The sequence below is a fragment of the Globicephala melas genome, chromosome 20 (genome assembly GCF_963455315.2).
Source record: "Globicephala melas chromosome 20, mGloMel1.2, whole genome shotgun sequence".
In the NCBI taxonomy this organism is placed as follows: Eukaryota; Metazoa; Chordata; class Mammalia; order Artiodactyla; family Delphinidae; genus Globicephala; species Globicephala melas.
Genome location: NC_083333.1, coordinates 54,301,129 through 54,322,926, shown reverse-complemented (window position 1 = coordinate 54,322,926; position 21,798 = coordinate 54,301,129). Strand labels below are relative to the sequence as shown.

Below are 21,798 nucleotides of genomic sequence, written 5' to 3'. Positions count from 1 at the left end.
TGCACAGCAAAGCAACTTAGCTCTACACGTACATGTATCCATTCTCCCCCAGACTCCCCTCCCATCCAGGCTGCCACATAACATTGAGCAGAGTTCTCTGTGCTTTAAATATAGCAGTGTGTACATGTCAATCCCAAACCCCTTAACTATAACTTCCCTCCACCCTTCTCCCCTGTAACCATAAGTTCATTCTCTAAGTCTATGAGTCTGTTTCTCTTTTGTAAATATGTTCATTTGTATCATTTCTTTTTAGTTTCCACAAATAAACAATATCACAAGGTATTTCTCTTTCTCTTTCTGATTTACTTCACTCAGTATGACAATCTCTATGTCCATCCATGTTGCTGCAAATGACATTATTTCATTCTTTTTTATGACTGAGTAATATTCCATTGTATATATGTATCACATCTTCTTTATCCATTCCTCTGTCGACGGACATGTAGGTTGCTTCCATGTCTTGGCTATTGTAAACAGTACTGCAATGAACATTGGGGTGCATGTATCCTTTCCGACCATGTTTTTCTCCAGATATATGCTCAGGAGTGGGATTGCAGGGTCATATGTTAGCTCTGTTTTTAGTTTTTTAAGGAACCTCCATAATGTTCTCTATAGTGGCTGTACCATTTTACATTCCCACCAGCAGTGTAGGAGGGTTCCCTTCTCTCCACGACCTCTCCAGCATTTATTGTTCGTGGATTTTTGATGATAGCCATTTTGACTGGTGTGAGGTGATATCTCACTAGTTTTGATTTGCATTTCTCTAATCATTAGTGATGCTGAACATTTTTTCATGTGCCTCTTGGCCATTCGTATGTCTTCCTTGGAAAAATGTCTGTTTAGGTCTTCTGCCCATTTTTTGATTGGGTTGTTTGTTTTGATGATATTAAGCCACATGGGCTGTTTATAGATTTTGGAGGCTAATCCCTTGTCAGTCACATCATTTGCAAGTATTTTCTCCCACTCTGTGGATTGTCTTTTCGTTTTGGTTATGGTTTCCTTTGCTGTGCAAAAACTTTTGAGTTTAATTAGGTGCCATTTGTTTATTTTTGTTCTTATTTCCATTTCTCAGGGAGACAGATTGGAAAATATATTGCTGCGATTTATGTCAGAGAGTGTCCTGCCTATGTTTTCCTCTAGGACTTTTATAGTGTCCAGTCTCACATTTAGGTCTTTAAAACATTTTGAGCTTATTTTTGTGTATAGTGTTAAAGAATGATCTAATTTCATTTTTTTTACATGTAGCTGTCCAGCTTTCCCAACACCATTTGTTGAAGAGAATGTCTTTCCACCATTGTATTGTCTTGCCTCCTTTGTCATAGATTCATTGACCATAGATGCGTGGGTTTATTTCTGGGCTTTCTATCCTGTTCCATTGATCTATAGTTCTACTTTTGTGCCAGTACCATACTGTTTTGATTACTATAGCTTTTTAATATAGTCTGAAGTCAGGGAGCCTGATTCCTCCAGCTCCATTTTTCTTTCTCAAGATTGCTTTGGCTTTTCGGGGTCTTTTGTGTCTCCATACAAATTTTAACATTTTTTGTTCTAGTTCTGTGAAAAATGACATTGGTAATTTGATAAGAATTGCATTGAATCTGTAGATTGCCTTGGGAAGTATAGTCATTTTGACAATATTGATTCTTCCAATCCAAGAACATGGTATATCTTTCCATCTGTTCGCGTCATCTGTGATTTCTTTCATCAGCGTCTTATAGTTTTCGGAGTGCCAGTCTTTTGTCTCCTTAGGCAGGTTTATTCCTAGGTATTTTATTCTTTTTGATGCAATGGTAAATGGGATTGTTTCTTGAATTTCTCTTTCTGATCTTTCATTATTAGTGTATAGAAATGCAACAGAGTTCTGTGTGTTAATTTTGTAGCCTGCAAATTTACCAAATTCATTGGTGAGCTGTAGTAGTTTTCTGGTAATGTCTTTAGGATTTTCTATGTATCTGCAGTGACATTTTCACTTCTTATTTTCCAATTTGGATTCCTTTTATTTCTTTTTCTTCTCTGACTGCTGTAGCTAGGACTTCCAAAACTATGTTGGATAAAAGTGGTGAGGGTGGGCATCCTTGCCTTATTCCTGATCTTAGAGGAGATGATTTCAACTTTTCACCATTGAGTATGATGCTTGATGTGGGTTTGTCATATATGGCCTTTGTTATTTTGAGGTAGGTTCCCTCTATGCCCACTTTCTGGAAAGTTTTTATCATAAATCGGTGTTGAATTTTGTCAAAAGTTTTTTCTGCATCTATTGAGGTGATCATATGGTTTTTATTCTTTACTGTGTTGGTGTAGTGTATGATGCTGATTGATTTGTGGATATTGAAAAATCCTTGCGTTCCTGGGATAAATCCCACTTGATCATTGTGTATGATCCTTTTAATGTATTGTTGGATTCGAATTGCTACTCTTTTGTTGAGGATTTTTGTGTCTATGTTCATCAGTGATATTGGCCTGTAATTTTCTCTTTTAATGGTATCTTTGTCTTGTTTTGGTATCAGGGTAATGATGATCTCATAGAATGAATTCAGGAGTTTTCCTTCCTCTGCCATTTTTTTGGAAGAGTTTCAGAAGAATAGATGTTAGCTCTTTTGTAAATGTTTGATAGACTTTGCCCATGAAGCCATCAGGTCCTGCACTTTTGTTTGTTGGGAGTTTTTTAATTACAGTTTCAATTTCAGTGCTTGTGATTGGTCTCTTCATATTTTCTAATTCTTCCTGGATCAGTCTTGGGAGACTGTACCTTTCTAAGAATTTGTCCATTTCTTCCAGGTTGTCCATCTTATTGGCATACTGTTGCATATAGTAGTCTCTTATGATCCTTTGTATTTCTGTGGTGTCAGTTATAACTTCTCTGTTTTTATTTCTAATTTTGTTAATTTGAGTCCTCTCCCTTTTTTCTTGAGTCTGGCTAAAGGTTTATCAATTTTGGTTATCTTTTCAAACAACCAGCTTTTAGTTTCATTGATCTTTGCTATTGTCTTATTTATTTATTTATTTCTGATCTGATCTTTATGATTCCTACTCTGATCTTTATGACTTCTTTCCTTCTACTAACTTTCGGTTTTGTTTGTTGTTCTTTCTCTAGTTGCTTTAGGTATAAGGTAGGTTGTTTATTTGAGATTTTTCTTGTTTCCTGAGGTAAGACTGTATTGCTATAAACTTTCCTCTTAGAACTGCTTTGGCTGTATCCCATAGGTTTTAGATCATTGTGCTTTCATTTCCATTTGTCTCTAGGTATTTTTTGATTTCCTCTTTGATTTCTTCAGTGATCCATTAGTTGTTTAGTAGCATATTGTTTAGCCTTCACGTGTTTGTGTTTTTTATAGTTTTTTGTTCTTGTAGCTTATTTCTAATTTCGTAGCATTGTGGTCAGAAAAGATTCTTGATATGATTTCAATTTTCTTAAATTTACAGAGGCTTGCTTTGTGGCCGAGGATGTGGTCAATCTTGGAGAATGTTCCGTGCACACTTGAGAAGCATGTGTATTCTTCTGCTTTTGGGTAGAGTGCTCTATAAATATCAATTAAGTCCATCTGGTCTAACGTATCATTTAAGTAAGACCTGTGTTTCTTTATTGATGTTCTGTCTGGATGATCTGTCCATTGATGAAAGTGGGGTGTTAAAGCCCCCCACTATTATTGTGTTACTGTCAATTACTCCCTTTGTGGCTGTTAGTATTTGCCTTATATATTGAAGTGCTCCTATGTTGGGTGTATATATGTTTACAATTGCTATATCTTCTTCTTGGATTGATCCCTTGATTGTTACGTAGTGTCCTTCTTTGTCTCTTATAACAGTCTTTATTTTTAAGTCTATTTTTATGGATATGAGTAGTGCTACTCCAGCTTTCTTTTGATTTCCATTTGCATGGAATACCTTCTTCCATTCCCTCACTTTCAGTCTGTATGTGTCCCTAGGTCTGAAGTGGATCTCTTGTAGACAGCATATATACAGGTCTTGTTTTTGTATCCATTCAGCCAGTCTGTGTCTTTTGGCACATTTAATCCATTTACATTTAAGGTAATTATTGATATGTGTGTTCCTATTGCCATTTTCTTAATTGTTTTGGGTTTGTTTTTGTAGGTCTTTTTTCTTTTCTTTCTCTTTTGTTTTCTTCTGATGATCATATTTAGTGTTGTTTGGTTGTTTTTTTTTTTTTTCTTTTTTTGTGTGTATCTATTGTAGTTTCTGGGTTTGCTGTTCCCATGAGGTTTTGATATAGTAGTCTATATGTACAAGGTTGTTTTATGTTGCTAGTCTTTTCCCTGCCTAGAGGAATTCCTTTAGCATTTGTTGCAAAGCTGGTCTGGTGGTGCTGAATTCTCTTAGCTTTTGCTTGTCTGTAAAGCTTTTGATTTCTCCATCAAATCTGAATGAGAGCCTTGCTGGGTAGAGTATTCTTGGTTGTAGGTTCTTCCCTTTCATCACTAAATATATCGTGCCACTCCCTTCTGGCTTGCAGAGTTTCTTCTGAGAAATCAGCTGTTAACCTTATGGGAGTTCCCTTATATGTTATTTGTCGTTTTCCCCTTGTTGCTTTTAATAATTTTGCATCTTTAATTTTTGTCAATTTGATTACTATGTGTCTCGACCTGTTTCTCCTTGGGTTTATCCTACCTGGGACTCTCTGTGCTTCCTGGACTTTGGTGGCTATTTCCTTTCCCATGTTTGGGAAGTTTTCAACTATAATCTCTTCAAATATTTTCTCGGGTCCTTTCTCTCTCTCTTTTCCTTCCGGGACCCCTATAATCCAATGTTGGTGCATTTAATGTTGTCCCAGAGGTCTCTTAGGCTGTCTTCATTTCTTTTCTTTCTTTTTTCTATATTCTGTTCCACAGCAGTGATTTCCACCATTCTGTCTTCCAGGTCACTTATCCATTCTTCTGCCTCAGTTATTCTGCTATTGATTCCTTCTAGTGTATTTTTCATTTCAGTTATTGCATTGTTCATCTCTGTTTGTTTGTTCTTTAATTCTTCTAGGTCTTTGTTAAACATTTCTTGCATCTTCTTGATCCTTGCCTCCATTCTTTTTCTGAGGTCCTGGATCATCTTCACTACCATTATTCTGAATTCTTTTTCTGGAAGGTTGCCTATATCCACTTCATTTAGTTGTTTCTCTGGGGTTTTATCTTGTTCCTTCATCTGGGACATAATCCTCTGCCTTTTCATTTTGTTTATCTTTCTGTGACTGTGGTTTTTGTTCCACAGGCTGCAGGATTGTAGTTCTTCTTGCTTCTGCTGTCTGCCCTCTGGTGGATGAGTCTATCTAAGAGGCTTATGCAAGCTTCCTGATGGGAGGGACTGGTGGTGTGTAGAGCTGCGTGTCGCTCTGGTGGGTACAGCTCAGTAAAACTTTAATCCACTTGTCAGCTGATGGGTGGGGCTGTGTCCCCTCCCTGTTGGTTGTTTGGCCTGAGGAGACCAAGCACTGGAGCCTACAAGCTCTATTTTGGGGCTAATGGCAGACTCCGGGAGGGCTCATGCCCATGAGTACTTCCCAGAACTTCTGCTGCCAATGTCCTTGTCCCCGTGGTGAGCCACCGCTGCCCCTTGCCTGTGCAGGAGACCCTCCAACACTAGCAGGTAGGTCTGGTTCAGTCTCCTGTGTTGTCACTGCTCCTTCCCCCTGGGTCCTGGTGCACACAAGACTTTGTGTGTACACTCCAAGGGTAGAGTCCCTGTTTCCCCCAGTCCTAAGTCCTGCAATCAAATCCTGCTGGCCTTCAAAGTCTGATTCTCTGGGAATTCCTCCTCCCATTGCCAGACCCCCAGGTTGGGAAGCCTGATGTGGGGCTCATAACCTTCACTCCAGTGCATGGACTTATGTGGTATAATTGTTCTCCAATTTGTGAGTCACCCACCCAGCAGTTATGGGATTTGATTTTATAATGATTGCACCCCTCCTATCATCTCACTGCAGCTTCTCCTTTGTCTTTGCATGTGGGGTATCTTTTTTGGTGAGTTCCATTGTCTTCCTGTCGATGATTGTTCAGTAGTTAGTTGTGATTCCTATGCTCTCGCAAGAGGGAGTTAGCACACGTCCTTCTACTCCGCCATCTTGAACCAATCTCAGTAAATTTTTAATATTAACTGAATGTTCACTGTGACCATTTCTTAGTGAAAGATATAGAGGGATTGGAAGATAGACCTTTATACTCGTGGCGTTTTAACCTAACAAATGAATAGGAAATAAATATGAAAGTAGCAGATTTCAAGCTGTAAGTAAATGTTATATATTTTTAATTATATGCTGTTCAAATTTTATTTTAAGTCTGGCTGAGAGAGGTTATATTTGAAGACATGTTATCTATTCACTGCTCCCAGTTAGGTTTAACTTAGATTAGTTAAAGTACTTCATTTAGCCTCTTCTAAATGCAAAACAAAACAAAACAAACAGAGCAAATAAAATCCACTCACTTCTGAATTTGCAGTAATTCTTGTTGAATTTGTTAATTATGCCAGTCACTAGTAGCCCATATGAGAAATTAGATTTAGAATTAAGACTAGAAAATATCTATTTTAGGAGTTATAAAACCTTACTGTCCTCTTCACTGTAAGAAATATGTAAAGCATGAGTTCCTTTTTGCTCTGGTTGCTAGGAAGCTCAGATCCATATTTGAAGCACTTAGTTAACAAATTGGTTACTATATTTTCATGCTCATTTCTCTTGAATTTTATTTGCTATTTCTGTTTTACTAATGTGATTCTACATGTCTTTTGTTGAAAATTGCCTCCCTTTTTGGAGAGATGTAGGACATAAAGAATTTAATAAAACATTCTATTAATATCAAGCTATGTAACATGAGAAGTGATACCCTTATAAAGTCTGTTTATATTGTCATTGTCCTTATTCTAGTTGTTTTGGTTGAATAAATAGTCCTACCCTTACCCCCACCCCGATTCGTACACCAAACACTGTTTAGAAAGCAGTTTGTTTATTCAATTGGATTTTTTTCCTTGTTAGAAAAAAAAAATCAGTTTAACTAGTAACTTCCAAAACAATAGATTTAAATTGTTTCAATCTTGCTGAGATAATAAGGTTTCCTCCAAATATACTTACCAAGTGGTAAGTATTATACAATAAGCATAGGGTATTATAATGATATAATTTTTGGCTATTGAATTTAATTTATTAACTAACTAAGAGCATACTTAAATGCTAAATTTAAACAAATTCAAACAAACGAAAAACAAAATTTTTCTTGTAAGAATTGAGATGTACTACTTTAGTTTTAAAGCTGAGATATGTCTGTGTGTGTGTGTGTGTGTGTGTGTGTGTGTGTGTGTGTGTGTATTCAGTATAGCTAAGGTATTTCTTAGACTATACTTGAAGTAATGCAGTAGGTCATGGTACCTAACAAGTGAAAACAATTTACTTTTAAGACAAGCATCAATTTGTGCTTTTTTTCCCACATGAAAAATATTTGTAGTTAAAGTAATAAATTGATAGCAGTGGTGCTGAGTGACTCATCTCCTGTCAGTGATGACAGACTAAGAAATTATACCTATAATGTATATTTTCTCTTGTTGATTTTCTGAGAATTTCATTGTTTGAAAGTGTATTAGAAAGCAAAACCATGTAATAAAGTATATTTTATATTTACCACTAGAGAGCAGCACAGAGTTATTAATGTTTTTTGACAGTATCTGGTCATGTCCAAGAGAAGAAAACAGCCAAAATAGAGAAAGGTGTAGACAGAGAAGAATAAGTAGGTTTGCAGTGCTTACATTTACTTTTGTGTTCTTCGTCAAGTTGGAGAGTTATGTACATGTTTACTCTGCAAATACAAATTAATGCAATTTTTTTAAAAAAAATTTTTATGAATAGTAATAATAGAATTTACTGTATTCTAAATACTGTGTTAGGCTTGTTAATAAACTTCTAATCTGTACAAAATTTCTCCAGGTGTTTTCATGGAATAGGAAACACTGGTTCATAGGGTATCCTTAATAAGTTGCTGAACTGAGCAACTGTTAATATTTTTTAAATGCATATGAGTGCTTTCACTTGCTGTAATTTTATTTTAACATTATATTGTTTCAGAACTAATAATATAGGCAATCTCAAGTTTATAGATGGATTATATTTCATTTATATTCCCAAACTTTATAGATAGGGGATTATTGGAACGCAGGAGTTACTTTAAGTAACCATGGTTAGCTTCTCCCCTTTATCCCAATACCCACATAAAAGTATTTCTCCTCCTGGAATATATGAAATGCAACACTGGTTCAGTAACCAAAATCGTCCTGTCTCTTTGAAAAACGTATTCTGAGTTCAAACTTGGAACATATTGACACGTTTTGCTAGTTCAAATAGGAAAGAAGATTCTCCCAGCTTTAAGAGCTAGAGGTAGCCTATAGGTTGGGAACAAATATACTACGTACTGAGTTAAGGGAAATATGAAATATGGGAACTCCAAGGCCCTTTTCACCCCACCAGCCAATCCGATATCAGTTTGGAGTCTCAGTGTTAAATCTTAGATCTTTTTTTGGGGAGACACTCCTTTGACACATATCCAATTGCCTGATCAACATTTCCACTTGGATCTCTTAAAGGCATCTCAAATGCAGCATGTCTGAGGCAGGACTCATGATAGTCACATCACACCTTCATCTACCCATTTCTTCCCAAACAGACCTCTTTCCAGTGTTCCCAATCTCTGTGAATGACACCTTCCAGTAGCACAAAGTCAGAAAACTAACAGCATCCAAACTACTTCCTCTCCCTTAACACCCATATCCAATTCCTTAGTACATACTATTGACTGTTCTACCCTCAATAGCTCTTGAACCCATCAGTCTTCTTCATCTCCACTGCCATCACCATTGTTTAAACTATCATCAGTTTTTATCAGACCTCACAATAGCTTTGTCTGCTCTTATGCACCATTCCTATTTCCCTCCCAGCTATCCAACTAATACTTACTTGCCTACAAGGCTCTGTATTATGTGACTTCTGCCCTCTACTTCTCTGACTCTCCATCCCCACCTATGCTTTCAGAGTAGCATTCTTTCAGTCCCTGGAAGGGGCCTGGTTCTTTCTCATCTTATATGCTGCTCCCTCTGACTGAGAACAGCTCCCCCCATTACTTTCAAATATCAATTCAAAGACCACTTACAAAGAGAGGTATTCCTTGTGCTTCCTCCATCCCAAGTCTAGGCCAGGTTGTTTTCCTGTCTGTGCACCTTTCCTTCATATCACCTGTCTGTGCCTGTTTCTTTCCTTCTCAGTTTATGATCATACATCAGTATCTGTGACTGTTTTACCAACTCTGCCTGAGCCACAAGTCTCAGATTATTTCCTAAGTGCAAGGATATTATCTGATTTTATTCACAATAATATCTTTAGTCCCTAGCTTGGTACCTGACACATATTAATTGCTCAATTAATACCAATGAATGAATAATCCTTTAGTCACATTTCTGAGAATTCACTGATCTGCCTGTTTACCATTCAACTACCACCATCTGGGCTCCACACAAAAGTACCTCTTCTTCTTAGCCCTTTGTGACCGATTCTGAACCACACTTTGAATGTTTTTGTTTTTTTCTTTGTTTCTCTGCTAATACTGTAAGGACAGCAGGCAGGAATCAAAATTTTTTCTTCAAAACTGACATATTTCATTTACCTGATTCTAGGGCGCGCGCGCACACACACACACACACACACACACACACACAGTCAGCCCTCCATATCCTCGGGTTCCATATCTGTGGGTTCAACCAACCTCAAATTGAAAATATTCAGAAAAGGACAAAGGCCTCTGGATGGCAGGGGGTAAAGAAACCAATCAATTGGTGGGAGCTAAAGCAGTAGCAGCCAAGATGGTTCACTTTAAGATGTCACTCACTTTTCTCCTTTGCCATTACTATTTGTGTTAGAGCCACCTTAATTTCCTCAAAGTGTTTCCTGGGCCTTATTCATTTATTGTGGACCTATTGTATACCTGGCACTATGCTCAGAGATATAACCATGAAAAAGACATAGTTCTGATCAACTGAAAGAATCAATGCTGCTAATTTGGGAGTTGCTGAATTAATATACTCCAATGGAAAAAAAAAAGATATGTAAACAAGTAAGGACAGTACAGAGTAAGTGCAATAATATAGATAAGTAAAAGTGCATTTGGAACAAAGAGAAGGAGACAATTAAGTAAATCTAGGGAGATGGAGAAAACTTACAGCAGAAATAATATTTGAATTTGGTTGTGAAGTTTAAATGAGAGTTCATCAGACAGAGAAGTGGCAAGGTGGGTGGTGGCATTCTAGATAGGAATTAATATGTGTAAGTGAATTAAAGTTTGAAAGACCGTGGCTGATTTGAAGAACATTTTCTGAGAATAGAATGAAGAATTTATATGCTGAGGAGGGAAGGTAGATGATGAGGCTAGAAAAAGTAGGTTGCAGCTAGTTTGTTGTGCCAGGTTTGGGAAGTTCAGTTCAGCTTTTCCCACAAGTGGGCAGTCATAAAGGGTTCTTAATTTGAGGAGTGGGAGGGTTAAATTTGCTATTACTGTAAAAATTGCCTGCAACAGATATGGGATTCTGATTCAACTCACTTCAATTTAACACCTACAATGTACTAGGATTTTATATACGTTATTTATCACAGCAACCTTGTGCAATAGGTACTTATCCCCACTTCACAGCTAAAAAAATGAGTCTCATGGAGATTAAACAAATTGCCTAAATTCATGTTAATAACTGGTATTTAAAAAGTGATACTTCCATTGACTTTCATCCTTTATGAAAGTATGGGAAAGGAATCCAAAGGCTTGCAGGAGCATTCCTTAGTATTTAGGAGTAATGAGTTAGAATCAGGCTGTATATATGGTTATGGTAACACATTATTTAGAAAACTGTAATGGTCATTATAATCTGGAATGGACAGTGTTGGCAGCTTTTAATGAAAGTATGCAAGTGTTCAAGAATACATTATTATTTCAACATCTTTATAAATGTCAATGTGAAAGAATTCAGACTGAAGTTAGGTGTGTGAAAGTGCTTGGCACCTTGCCTGTCATGTTGTGTTGTTGCTCAATAAGTGCTGAACCAGAATCTAGACAGTGTGGAAGAGGCCTCTCTGAAGTTACTATCTTCACAGACACATTAATCCAGCTGGGGCAGAATTCACTGGCTTTGAATGCCAGACTTTTACAGAAATAGCTTTGTTTTAGTTTGCAGGTTCTGACTTTTAAACAGGTTCAGAAATTCACATGATCAGCTAAGATCTTATTCTAGGAGGCAAAGAAAAAAAAAAAACAACTGCTGTGAGTACTTTTTAGAAACAAAAATATATATAAACACCAGAAACCACAGTCAGAGACTTTCTTCTTCTTCTCTTCTCTGACTCTTGTCTTCCTGGAAAATGCTACTTCGGTACATGGGTGTACTTTAATATAAGATGTGTTAAATTGCCTTACTGAGAACTTTTTCCTCTGCATGGCTAATACTGTGCGGCCCAAGAGGCGAATGTGGGAGGCTTCTGTTTTCTGAAGCTTTTTCTCCGTAATGCTGTCAACCAACTGTGGTTTCTATAAGATACATGGATAGAGGAGCTGTCTCCGACAGTTTAGAATTTAGTTCCGTGTTCCTTGTAGATGAGATTGTGCACCTCCCCTGTCCCCTTCCTTAGCTTTCTTTCATTGTTTATGAATATCTAGCTAGCAAGTTGTGGAGCTCAAATTCGAATTCAAATCTATCTGGTTGCCACAACTCGTGCTCTTTTTTCCTCATCAGTCCACTGCCTCTGAAGACTGCTGCCCAACTAGAAGACAGATGAGGTGCCATCTGGCTTATAGTCCTCATTATAGAATTTTCCCTTTTCAAGGAAGTTCAATAAAAGGCAGTTTAATACCAAGGATATTTAGATTAAAACAAAATAACCTAATATTTACTGTCCACCACCCCAATTCTAAAAGAACCTTTTTTCCCTTGTCAGTGTCCTTTAAATGCTTTGCTCCAATGAAGCAAGGCTTTCTTCATTTTTCCCTTTCTTTCCTCAAATTACTTCCAGGCTTTGGGACATAAATCAGTAGTAGAATAGTCATTAAATTTCAGTTATAATCTACTTTATTAAGCTGATTCTAATGAGGAATTTTTTTTGCAGATGCCAAATGGTCTAGAGCTGGATTTAACAATGACATTTATTTAATTTTATTTATTTATTTATTTTAAAATTAGATTTTAAGAACCTCTATTTGGCCCTTACTTCCAATGCCAGTTTTGGAATATAGAACCAAAATAAAATTCATCTGGTTAGGAACATTGTTGAGGCAAATGTCATGAGATTTCTTTTGATGGGCTGGAAAATTTCTTTTCTTTTTAATAATATAATATTTTATGCATACAAAAGGATATTGGAACATATATCTAACTTATGAAGAATAATAATGAAACAAATGCCTATGAATCCACTTAGAGTTCACCATTTGACTTATGAAGTAGAAAATTTTACTATTAAGGCTTCCTATATGTTTTCCCCCCACCCCATTGCATTCCCCACCCTCCCTCCCAGAAATAAGCACTCTCCAGAATTTTGTTCTTCCTTTTTATTAGCCTTATCATTTTGCCTGTGGCAAAAAGGTTGTTTTTGTTTGTTTGTTTGTTACCATTTCACTTTAACCTTAAGGAATGAGTTATCCTCAAACTACTATTTAGCATATTAAATTGAAAGCTCTTGTACCTAAGTTTCTAAGTATAGTGTGGGTATAATTGATTTAAATGCATATATAACCAAAGTCTGTCATAAGGCTTGGGCCCAGGTAATACTGAACTGTGTTTATAAAATCTTACAAAATCAGCTCTTTCATTTTACTGAACATTTAGGATCCATATGGTAGATACTTCCTCCATATTGCTTAGCCTTTTCTAGCATTACTACTGTGTTTTATCCCCCATACATCAAATGGAAGGAGAAACAAAAATCACTTGTGAATATAGCAATTGTGTGTTCTCTGACTTTGCTAATTATGTTTAATCACATACCTATAAAATCCAAATTAGTTTTCAAATTTTATATATTTTAAAATCAAATTGCCTTTTTGGATTTTTTTATGTTTATATTTCAGAAGGGTCATAGGGTCATTATGCATTTAGATTATAATATCTTTCATTACACAATATTTGAAATAACATGTTCCCATAAAAATTCTTGACAAATATTTTATATTTATTTTGCTTTCCTGTATACTCAGTGTTCAGTGTGAGAGATAATAGTAAAGGTCTTTTTTTTTTTTTTTTTTTGCGGTATGCGGGCCTCTCACTGTCGTGGCCTCTCCTGTTGTGGAGCACAGGCTCCGGACGCGCAGGCTCAGCGGCCATGGCTCACGAGCCCAGCCGCTCCATGGTATGCGGGATCTTCCCGGACCAGGGCACGAACCCATGTCCCCTGCATCAGCAGGCAGACTCTCAACCACTGCGCCATCAGGGAAGCCCAGTAAAGGTCTTTTTTTAAAAAAATATTGTTATTTAAAAGTAAAGTAACCATAAATCACCATTATTATATATTATATACGTTTATTACATATAATGCAGTTCAGACCAAAGATCAGTTATTCAGGGATATATCAATATTGTATCAGACTTTCAAACAGAGGAGTCTCATAACATGGACCTTTTTTATAACTCCAGTTGATTCTTTTCATCAAGGAAGTGTGGGAAATAATACTTAGGTAATGTTTACAGTATGAAAACAAAAACAGTAAGTGCAGAAGCTATCCCAGGGATAGCTTGGGGTTAAAGGCCTGCAGATACCTGAACTCTTCCTACTTCCCCATCCTCATTTCTCATGATTTCTGGCTCACACTTTTTAATTGAACACTGTGTTGAAGGCTATAGTCCCCTGCACACTATATGTTGCTTCTCATCTCTGTGTCTTTATCCTGCTACCTCCTTGATGGTAATATGTTTCTTCTTTACTTCCTTCCATCCCCTTATCTTCACCATCTCTTTTCCCTGGTTAATCCTATTAATTAAAACTTATTTTATACATAGTAGATAAGACTTTTTAAAAGATCTTTCCTTGAATTTGTGGAATTTACTTAAATACCATCAAGGGTGAAAATACTTTCTAACCATATAAGCTTCTTCCCTAGTTATAGAAATAATGCTTTCTGTGTTTGTACTAATGATAAATGGAGAAGCATCTTAAGAGCTGAAAATTAAGAGAGCTCATTCTTCTTTTCCAGTTTGAATTAAAAGAAAAGGCAGGGCTTCCCTGGTGGCGCAGTGGTTGAGAGTCCGCCTGCCGATGCAGGGGACAGGGGTTTGTGCCCCGGTCCAGGAGGATCCCACATGCCGGGGAGCGGCTGGGCCCGTGAGCCATGGCCGCTGAGCCTGCGCCTCCGGAGCCTGTGCTCCGCAAGGGGAGAGGCCGCGGCAGTGAGAAGCCCGCTTACCGCAAAAAAAAAAAAAAAAAAAAAAAAGAAAAGAAAAGGCAAATGAAGACTGAGAAAACTTGCCTGACATGTACATTAAATTTTGTAACTTTTGTGCTTTGTCTTATTCAGTTAGGCTAGTTATAGGCAGAGCCAGGACTTGACAAAGACAATGCCAGGCAGCCAATTAGAATTGGTCGTTATTAGTAGGATGTGAATAAAGCTACCTGTCCAACCAACTGGGCCTGAGTCACAGGAGGGGCAGCAGGTCCAGTGAAGAAGATGTTTCACCATGAACAGAAATGTGGGTAGAATCAATATAATTAAGATCCTTGACTGAATTTTTAAAAATTCTAACTGTGGAATAACTCAGTGTTTGGTGGGATGAAAGATAAAGGAATGCTCAGAAACTGAAGTGAATGAGGCTTATATTCTGAAATATACCAGAATTATTTAGCCTACTTTATCACATTCAGAGCTGTGTTTGTCTCATACAACTGACCTTTTAAAACAGGCCTCTTTCCTAGTGTACCAGACTATGGCTTCATATATTCAGGATTCCTTAGGCTGAAAGTTTATTCAAGGAGTACTTGAACATTTCCATTTCATTCATGTATATTACCAAACCAGACTTTAATCAAACCATTTTGCTGTTGAGGTTCTTTGTCTAAAATTTTCTTTTTACTCTTTTCTTTAAGTCATTCTTTACTAAAACTGTGCTTTGCTTTAATTGCATCAATTAACTTTTTAAGAAACACCTTAATCAGTTTCTTTACAAATGTTACTATTTTTGTTAGGATGGACGTTTGAAGCCAGGAGATCAACTTATCTCAATAAACAAGGAGTCTATGATTGGTGTATCATTTGAAGAAGCAAAAAGCATAATTACCAGAGCCAAGTTGAGGTAACTATTCTATCTGTAAGATAGAATGAGTCATTTAGTATGTCTCCCTAAAAATAGAAATTTAAGTTGTCCTAGTACTTTAGACCCAAAAGAAGTATTTTTTGATAATATATGAAACATTATCTTAGAATTCAATAGTACTATATCCATAAAGTGATTTCTTTTTAATGCTAGGTCAGAATCTGCTTGGGAGATAGCATTCATAAGACAGAAATCTCACAGCAGTCATTTAGAAAATCCATCGTGTTCATCCCTTTTACAAGCTACAGGAGAATATGGACCTCAAGCCTCAAAGTTTAGTCTTCTTTCTTCTTCCCCTGAAACACTAATTCCAAAGACCTCATCGACTCCCAAATCTACAGATGCCATTTTATCTTCTTTTAAGATAAATCAGGTAATCTTAACTTTTTCTGTTTATGTAGTCCACAAATCCCGTGTGTCATTATGTTTGTCATATACATATAGAACTATAATTTTGGTAATATAGTTTGTTAACAGATTGGTATTTCCTTGAAAGATCTTTTCTTTGTTTAAGATTTTATGCTATGCTGTCAATAAATACAGTTTTTCAAGTCAATATGTTGTTTGTCCAGAAAATCACGATCAGGAATGGCATCACAAAGATATGCCTAGATATCACTCAAACCTATGATATGGAAAGTTATATTTATTTTCAGATAGTCTCTAATATGGTTCTGTTCATTATTTTTTCTGTTTTCTGCTTGACTGAAGACAGGCAATCTTCCTTTCTGTTGCTCAGCTCTTTCCTGTACAGTGTAGGTGGATTTTGTTCCCTCATGTGTGTATGCTGGAATATATCAATAGTTCACCCTAGAATCACACAAAAGGGGGAGTTCCCACATCAAAATCGATATAGTTACAGTCATCCCTCATCACCTGTGGAGGGATTGGCTCCAGGATAACCTCCCCACACCCCGACAGCAGATACCAAAATCTGAGGCTGCTCAAGTCTCTTATATAAAATGGTGTAGTATTTGCATTTAACCTATGCACAGCCTCCCCATATACTTTAAATCATCTCTAGATTACTTATAATACCTAATACAATGTAAATGCTATGTAAATAGTTGTAAATAAATACAGTGTAAATGCTATGTAAATAGTTGCCAATGTGGCAAATTCAAGTTTTGCTTTTTGAAACTTCTTAGAGTTTTTAAAAAATAGTTTTAATCCATTGTTGGTTGAATTTGCACATGCAGAAATGGCAGATATGAAGGGATGACTGTAATTACTAATTGCAACAGTGCCATAAATAATGAGTTATAAAATAGAGTGTATACCCTATAAAACAAACTTGAAAATCAGGTAGGCTTTTAGTCAGTGCAATAAAATTCATCAAAAGTAATTTCAGTTTCAGGCCCATGCTAATCAGATACAGAGTTTAAGATTTTCTCTTAGCCCTTTATACTTTCTCATTTGGGGTTATAATACCTTTTCAGAGACACAGTGCATAGCCTTATATTTTGTTGTCCTTGGGTATGGTAGAGCTGAGAGCAGTTGTTACTTTCATTCTGAATTGCTGTGTTTGAAGATGAATATACCAAAATTTTAAAGGTTTTATATTTGGGGGACTATTGCTTTAATCTCTTTAATCATTCTTTTTATGTTAACGTGAGCTTCCCATGTGGTTTTTGACCTACTTTAGAAAATGACATTTCACCTTCCTCATTTTCTTTCATAGATAAAAACTGGATACAAGAAAACAGAACAGATTCCAATCACTTCTTCAGACAACAGCCCTACAGATATGCCTAATACAGGTAAATGCACATTTAATTCCTCTTTCCTGTTATTTTTTTCAATTACTCTCTCAATGAGGAGTACATAATGTGACTTAAAGACTTTAAAGAAGGGTGCATTATGCCTTTTTCCTTCATTGAATAAAAGAGCAAAATGAATCCATTGTGCAGCGGTCCCTGTTATATTATGACTTTTATTGGAAATTTTCCTGAACAAAGGGTTGAAATTTTAAAAGATGCATTATCATTGCAGTGTCTATGAAGCTGTAATAATCAATGAACTGTTGAAACCAAATAATGAAAACTCTTCTATAACTCAAGATTAGGCTGCCTTGCCCTTTTAGTGAAATCCTCGTGAGGTATATTAAATGCACCTTTCAGAGAAATTATAGAAGGGAGCATAGCTTAAGAAAAGAAGTATGTTTTGTTTTTCTTGGAAGAGATTATATAGATATAAATTAGAAAGAACATCAGTATTGTGAATTCAGTATTACTGGTTCTTAATTAGCATGAAATGATTTATTGACTTTTCAAAACAGTAAAGGATTAATTGTGTAAGCTACCCATAAAAAAAGGATTTTTATCAATCTGTAAAGTGTTTGTAGGCTCAAATATCAAGAAAAAATTCCTTCCCTTAAATTATCTCCAAAAGTTAAAGGGAACAACAATGAAAACAAACAAACAAACAAAACTATACTTATTGAAAGGAAGAGTTAATTACATGTCTAAATTATAAAGCAAATTGTTACTCGTATACTTTAATTTTTAATAGCATTGTGTAGATCAAAACTGCAAAATAAGGAAGAGTTAGCAGAAATTATATAGTGTCTTAGTCTGTGTGGGTTACTCTAACAAAATACCACAGAATGGGTGGCTTATAAATAACAAACATTTCTCACAGTTCTGGAGGCTGGAAGTCCAGGATCATGGTGCCAGCATGGTCTGGGTGAGAGCTTCCTTGTGGTTGCAGGCTTCTTATTGTGTCCTCACATGGTGGAAAGGTCTTAGAAGCACTGTGGGACCTCTTTTGTAATAACACTAATCCCATTCGTGAGGGCTCCACCTTCATGCTCTAAGCACCTCCCAAAGGCCTCAACTCCGGAGGTTGGGATTTCAACATATGAATTTCAGGTGGACACAAACATTCAGACCATAGCACATAGGTCCTATACTTAACAGGAATTTATAGTGAATTCCATAGTAGTTTCTCTGATTTGGAGCAATATTTACCAGTGGGTTAGGAAAAATCTTTAGCTGTCAATTATATGCCTTTTTACTTAGTGGAATTTGTTGACCCTTAGAAACTTTATTAGTATTATTTCCTTTACGTAATTAATTTTCATTCTCTTGATGCCTCTTTTAGCCAATTTATTTACTCAGTAAGTATTTACTGAGTATGTCATGTGCGTCATAGTTCGGTAGAAAATATGAAGGAACTGGGATATTTTTTTCCATGAGATACTTAATAGTATATTGTGAAATAAAATATGGGATTAAAAACCTTCATTATTCAGATTAGAAAGCACATATATGTGTGTGTTTATTTATGTGTGTGCGTGTGTGATTATTTTATTGAATAAATACTCGACTATTTGCAGTGTTCTGTGTTGACTAGAGCAGGGGGTGGGTGGTTTTGGTACTCTAAGAAGTATATGTCTTATGGACAAATAACACATTTGCACAAGATGTGTAAAGACATGAGCAAAGTAGATTAAGGGAAGAAGTAGTAAGTGACCTGAGTGTGATATAGGGAAAACACAGTGGTTAGTCACCAGGCTCTGAATGCAAACGTAGAGATTCAGATCTTTGCTCCCAACTTATTGGCTGAATTAGGTTATTATATTGAAATAGTTTCCTCATGGGTTTGTTATGAGTATTAAACAAGATTATGTATGTCAAGCATTTTGTAATTGGTGCATAGAATATGCTCAGTACATTTTGCTGTCATTATTATTAATATTACGGAATCTGAAGTTTAGAGTATAGCTCAGATAATATTCCAGGGCATGTTTTTTAGAGCAGAAGTGAAAGCTTCTGTCCTTTAATTCAATTTTGCATCCTCCCCCTCTACCCCAGAAGCTAGTACATAGTAAAGAATTTGTCACAAAATATGCAGAAATCAATAGAGAAAAATTTCTTGGCAAAAGTCAGACATCATCTGGATCTTGAAAGAAGTGATAAACATCAACAGATGGATGAAGGTAACAGATCATCCTAAGTGAAGGAGGCATCATCATCAAATGCAAAGAAGTAAGGTCAAGCTACATGTCAGGTGACCCTAGGAGGCAAATGTGATTAGAGCAAGGAGATCCTGTAGTAATGAACAAACTGAGGTAAATTTACATCAGTGACTATAAGAAATGATGCTAGATTTTGTAATAGAAAAATAATTTAGTGAAAAACATATTTGAGTGAGTTAACTGTATGTAAATATTAAAATGCAATTAAAATGGAACATTTTTCTAGAGTAGAAATGGAATTGACTCAGTACCATTTTCTTCCACATAAATGTAGTAGCCCAGATGTTTCTGGGGAGAAAAACAAAGCAAAGTCAACTCTAAATTATCTCTAGGTAACTTATATACCTTGTGATTTGTCTGTTATAAGTAGTTAATTATAGATTGTTCCCAAATTAGATCCTTAACCATCACATCTAGACTCCTTCAGCCAGCTGGTATTTATTAAAAAACATAAATGAGTTTTAATGTTAACCTCAACAAAAATAAACTTAATGAGGCAAGTCTACCCCTGTTCTCATCTCAGAAGCATTCCAAAGTGTAAAACTGGTTAGAATGTTTAAAATTCACATTATACTTGAGTATGTTTTTCGAAACTATTCTGTTATATAAATTTCTTATTTCAGAATCCAGAGTTGTTTACTACTGCCATACGCTGAATAATGCGTGAGTTTGTGAGTGAGCTAAAAACATGCTAACGACATTCCTAAGGAAATCAGTAAAGAATTACTACGTGAAGGAATACGATCATTAACTTTACCACCACACAAGCCTTAATTCTCCTGCAATAAGGCTTTTAAAACTGAAAACAAACTAGTGATGGGGAAAAATATCCATGGTGAGGGTTCATGGTATTAACTAAATGGTATTGATCCTACCCTTATAAAACATTTCCTTTCTTCTGCTCCTAAAAAGAGGAATAGGAAGAGAAGAGCCAAGGGAATAATAAGCCATACTTTGAAAATTCTCACCCCCTCCCAGAGAGGAGCAAATAAAGAGCCCAAGGCTGAAAGTGAGAGAGGACACTGGCAAATGAGGAAAACTGTCTGTGGGAGAGCTTTTCAGGTCAAGTTACCTTGAATTACCAAAGCCTGCTGGATTTATGTCCACATCCTCCTAAGGTTTTGGCTCAAATGTAAAGATTTAGGGGAAGTTTGGCTAGAAGAAAGTGAGGTTTTGTTAAGCCATGATTGCATATTGTTAAATGGGGGATTATTATAAGTTTACATTAAACTCCTATTAAATCTCTGTGTGTGTTACTATTAATGCTACTTTATAGTTTTCATAGTAGTTTTCTATGATTTTTAATTTACCTTTACAATCCCTGTAAGGTGATCTGTTTTATTCTTCCTACTTTACAGATGAGAAAACTGATGATGAAAGATATTGACACATTTAAGAAATTGTCTTCAGGGGTCATAAGAGATTAGAATCCTAACATGGTCACCTACTAGTTGTATGATCTTGGGCTAGTTTCTTTACCCTTTTGGGCCTTAGTCTCATCATTCTTGGGTTGGAAATAATAACACTTGTGTCACTGTGGTTATTGTAAAGATTAAATGAGCTTATATATATAAAGTACTTAGTGTAATGCCTGGCTAAAAGTAAGCATAAATAAGAGTTAATCTGTTATTTCCACTGCTGCACATAGCAAATTTTTATGCTTAGATGTAGGAAAACATACGTGAGAACCCACGCCTTGGTGTGAGTCCCTATCCCTCCCTCTCTTTTGTCTTCTCTCTATGCCTTCCACACACACTTGAATTGAGTAATTCACACCCAGGGTTAGTCTTGGTCTGAGATCATAATTAGGTTAGCTTGGGTCCACCTTGTGTTACTGTGCCTTAATGATAGGTCAGGCACCAGACTGAAAGTCGTTGTCAAGCCTCACATGTCCAAACCCTAAAAATGAAAGATAAGGTTTGACTTACCCGCTCTTTGGGCTTCCAAACCACTTCACTCCATGCTGATATTTTATGCTACACTTTAGGTTTGGCACAAAATTTCTCTTAAGAGGAAAAAAATTTTATATGTATAATGTATTTTTAGCCCTTGGCCAACAATTAGGTATCACAGCAACTAAGGCATCTTTGTTGCTTATGTCAAAATTGTAAAAATTTTATTATACTAAAATCAGTCTTTCTCTAGGTTTGACTTCCATTTAAAGCTAAAAGTCAGTAACCATTTTTTTTTCATGATCTTGACACCTATAAGCTATATTCAAGATTTTACATAGAATGTTAAGGAAGCGTTAAAGGTTTAGAGGAAGACTATTTATTTTCCTATGCACTTCTTATGTTCTTAAGAAAGAGAATGCAAATCATTTTGTACTTAGAGACAGATGCTCTGAGAAATAAAAAAAAAATTAAAACGCTGCATAAAAATGTGACATTTTAAAAAGTTTTTTCTCTTCCTCTTGTTTCTATGTAGAACTAGTAAAATACCATTTAAAAGTGTATTTAGAATGGTGACAATTTAGATATAAGGATTGACATGAATTGAAGGAA

At 36.0% G+C, this 21,798-nt stretch overlaps 1 protein-coding gene across 5 annotated transcripts in view; it reads left to right on the top strand.

Moving 5' to 3' along the window:
- Positions 1 to 21,798, top strand: part of STXBP4 (syntaxin binding protein 4) — a 182,774-nt gene that overhangs the window by 16,455 nt on the left and 144,521 nt on the right. For all 5 annotated transcript variants that reach the window (XM_030881608.2, XM_030881607.2, XM_060291045.1 and 2 more), the window contains 3 exons: positions 15,188 to 15,294; positions 15,469 to 15,688; positions 16,997 to 17,075. In XM_030881608.2, the coding sequence (XP_030737468.1) occupies positions 15,188 to 15,294; positions 15,469 to 15,688; positions 16,997 to 17,075 (406 nt within the window). The remainder of the gene's footprint in view (positions 1 to 15,187; positions 15,295 to 15,468; positions 15,689 to 16,996; positions 17,076 to 21,798) is intronic.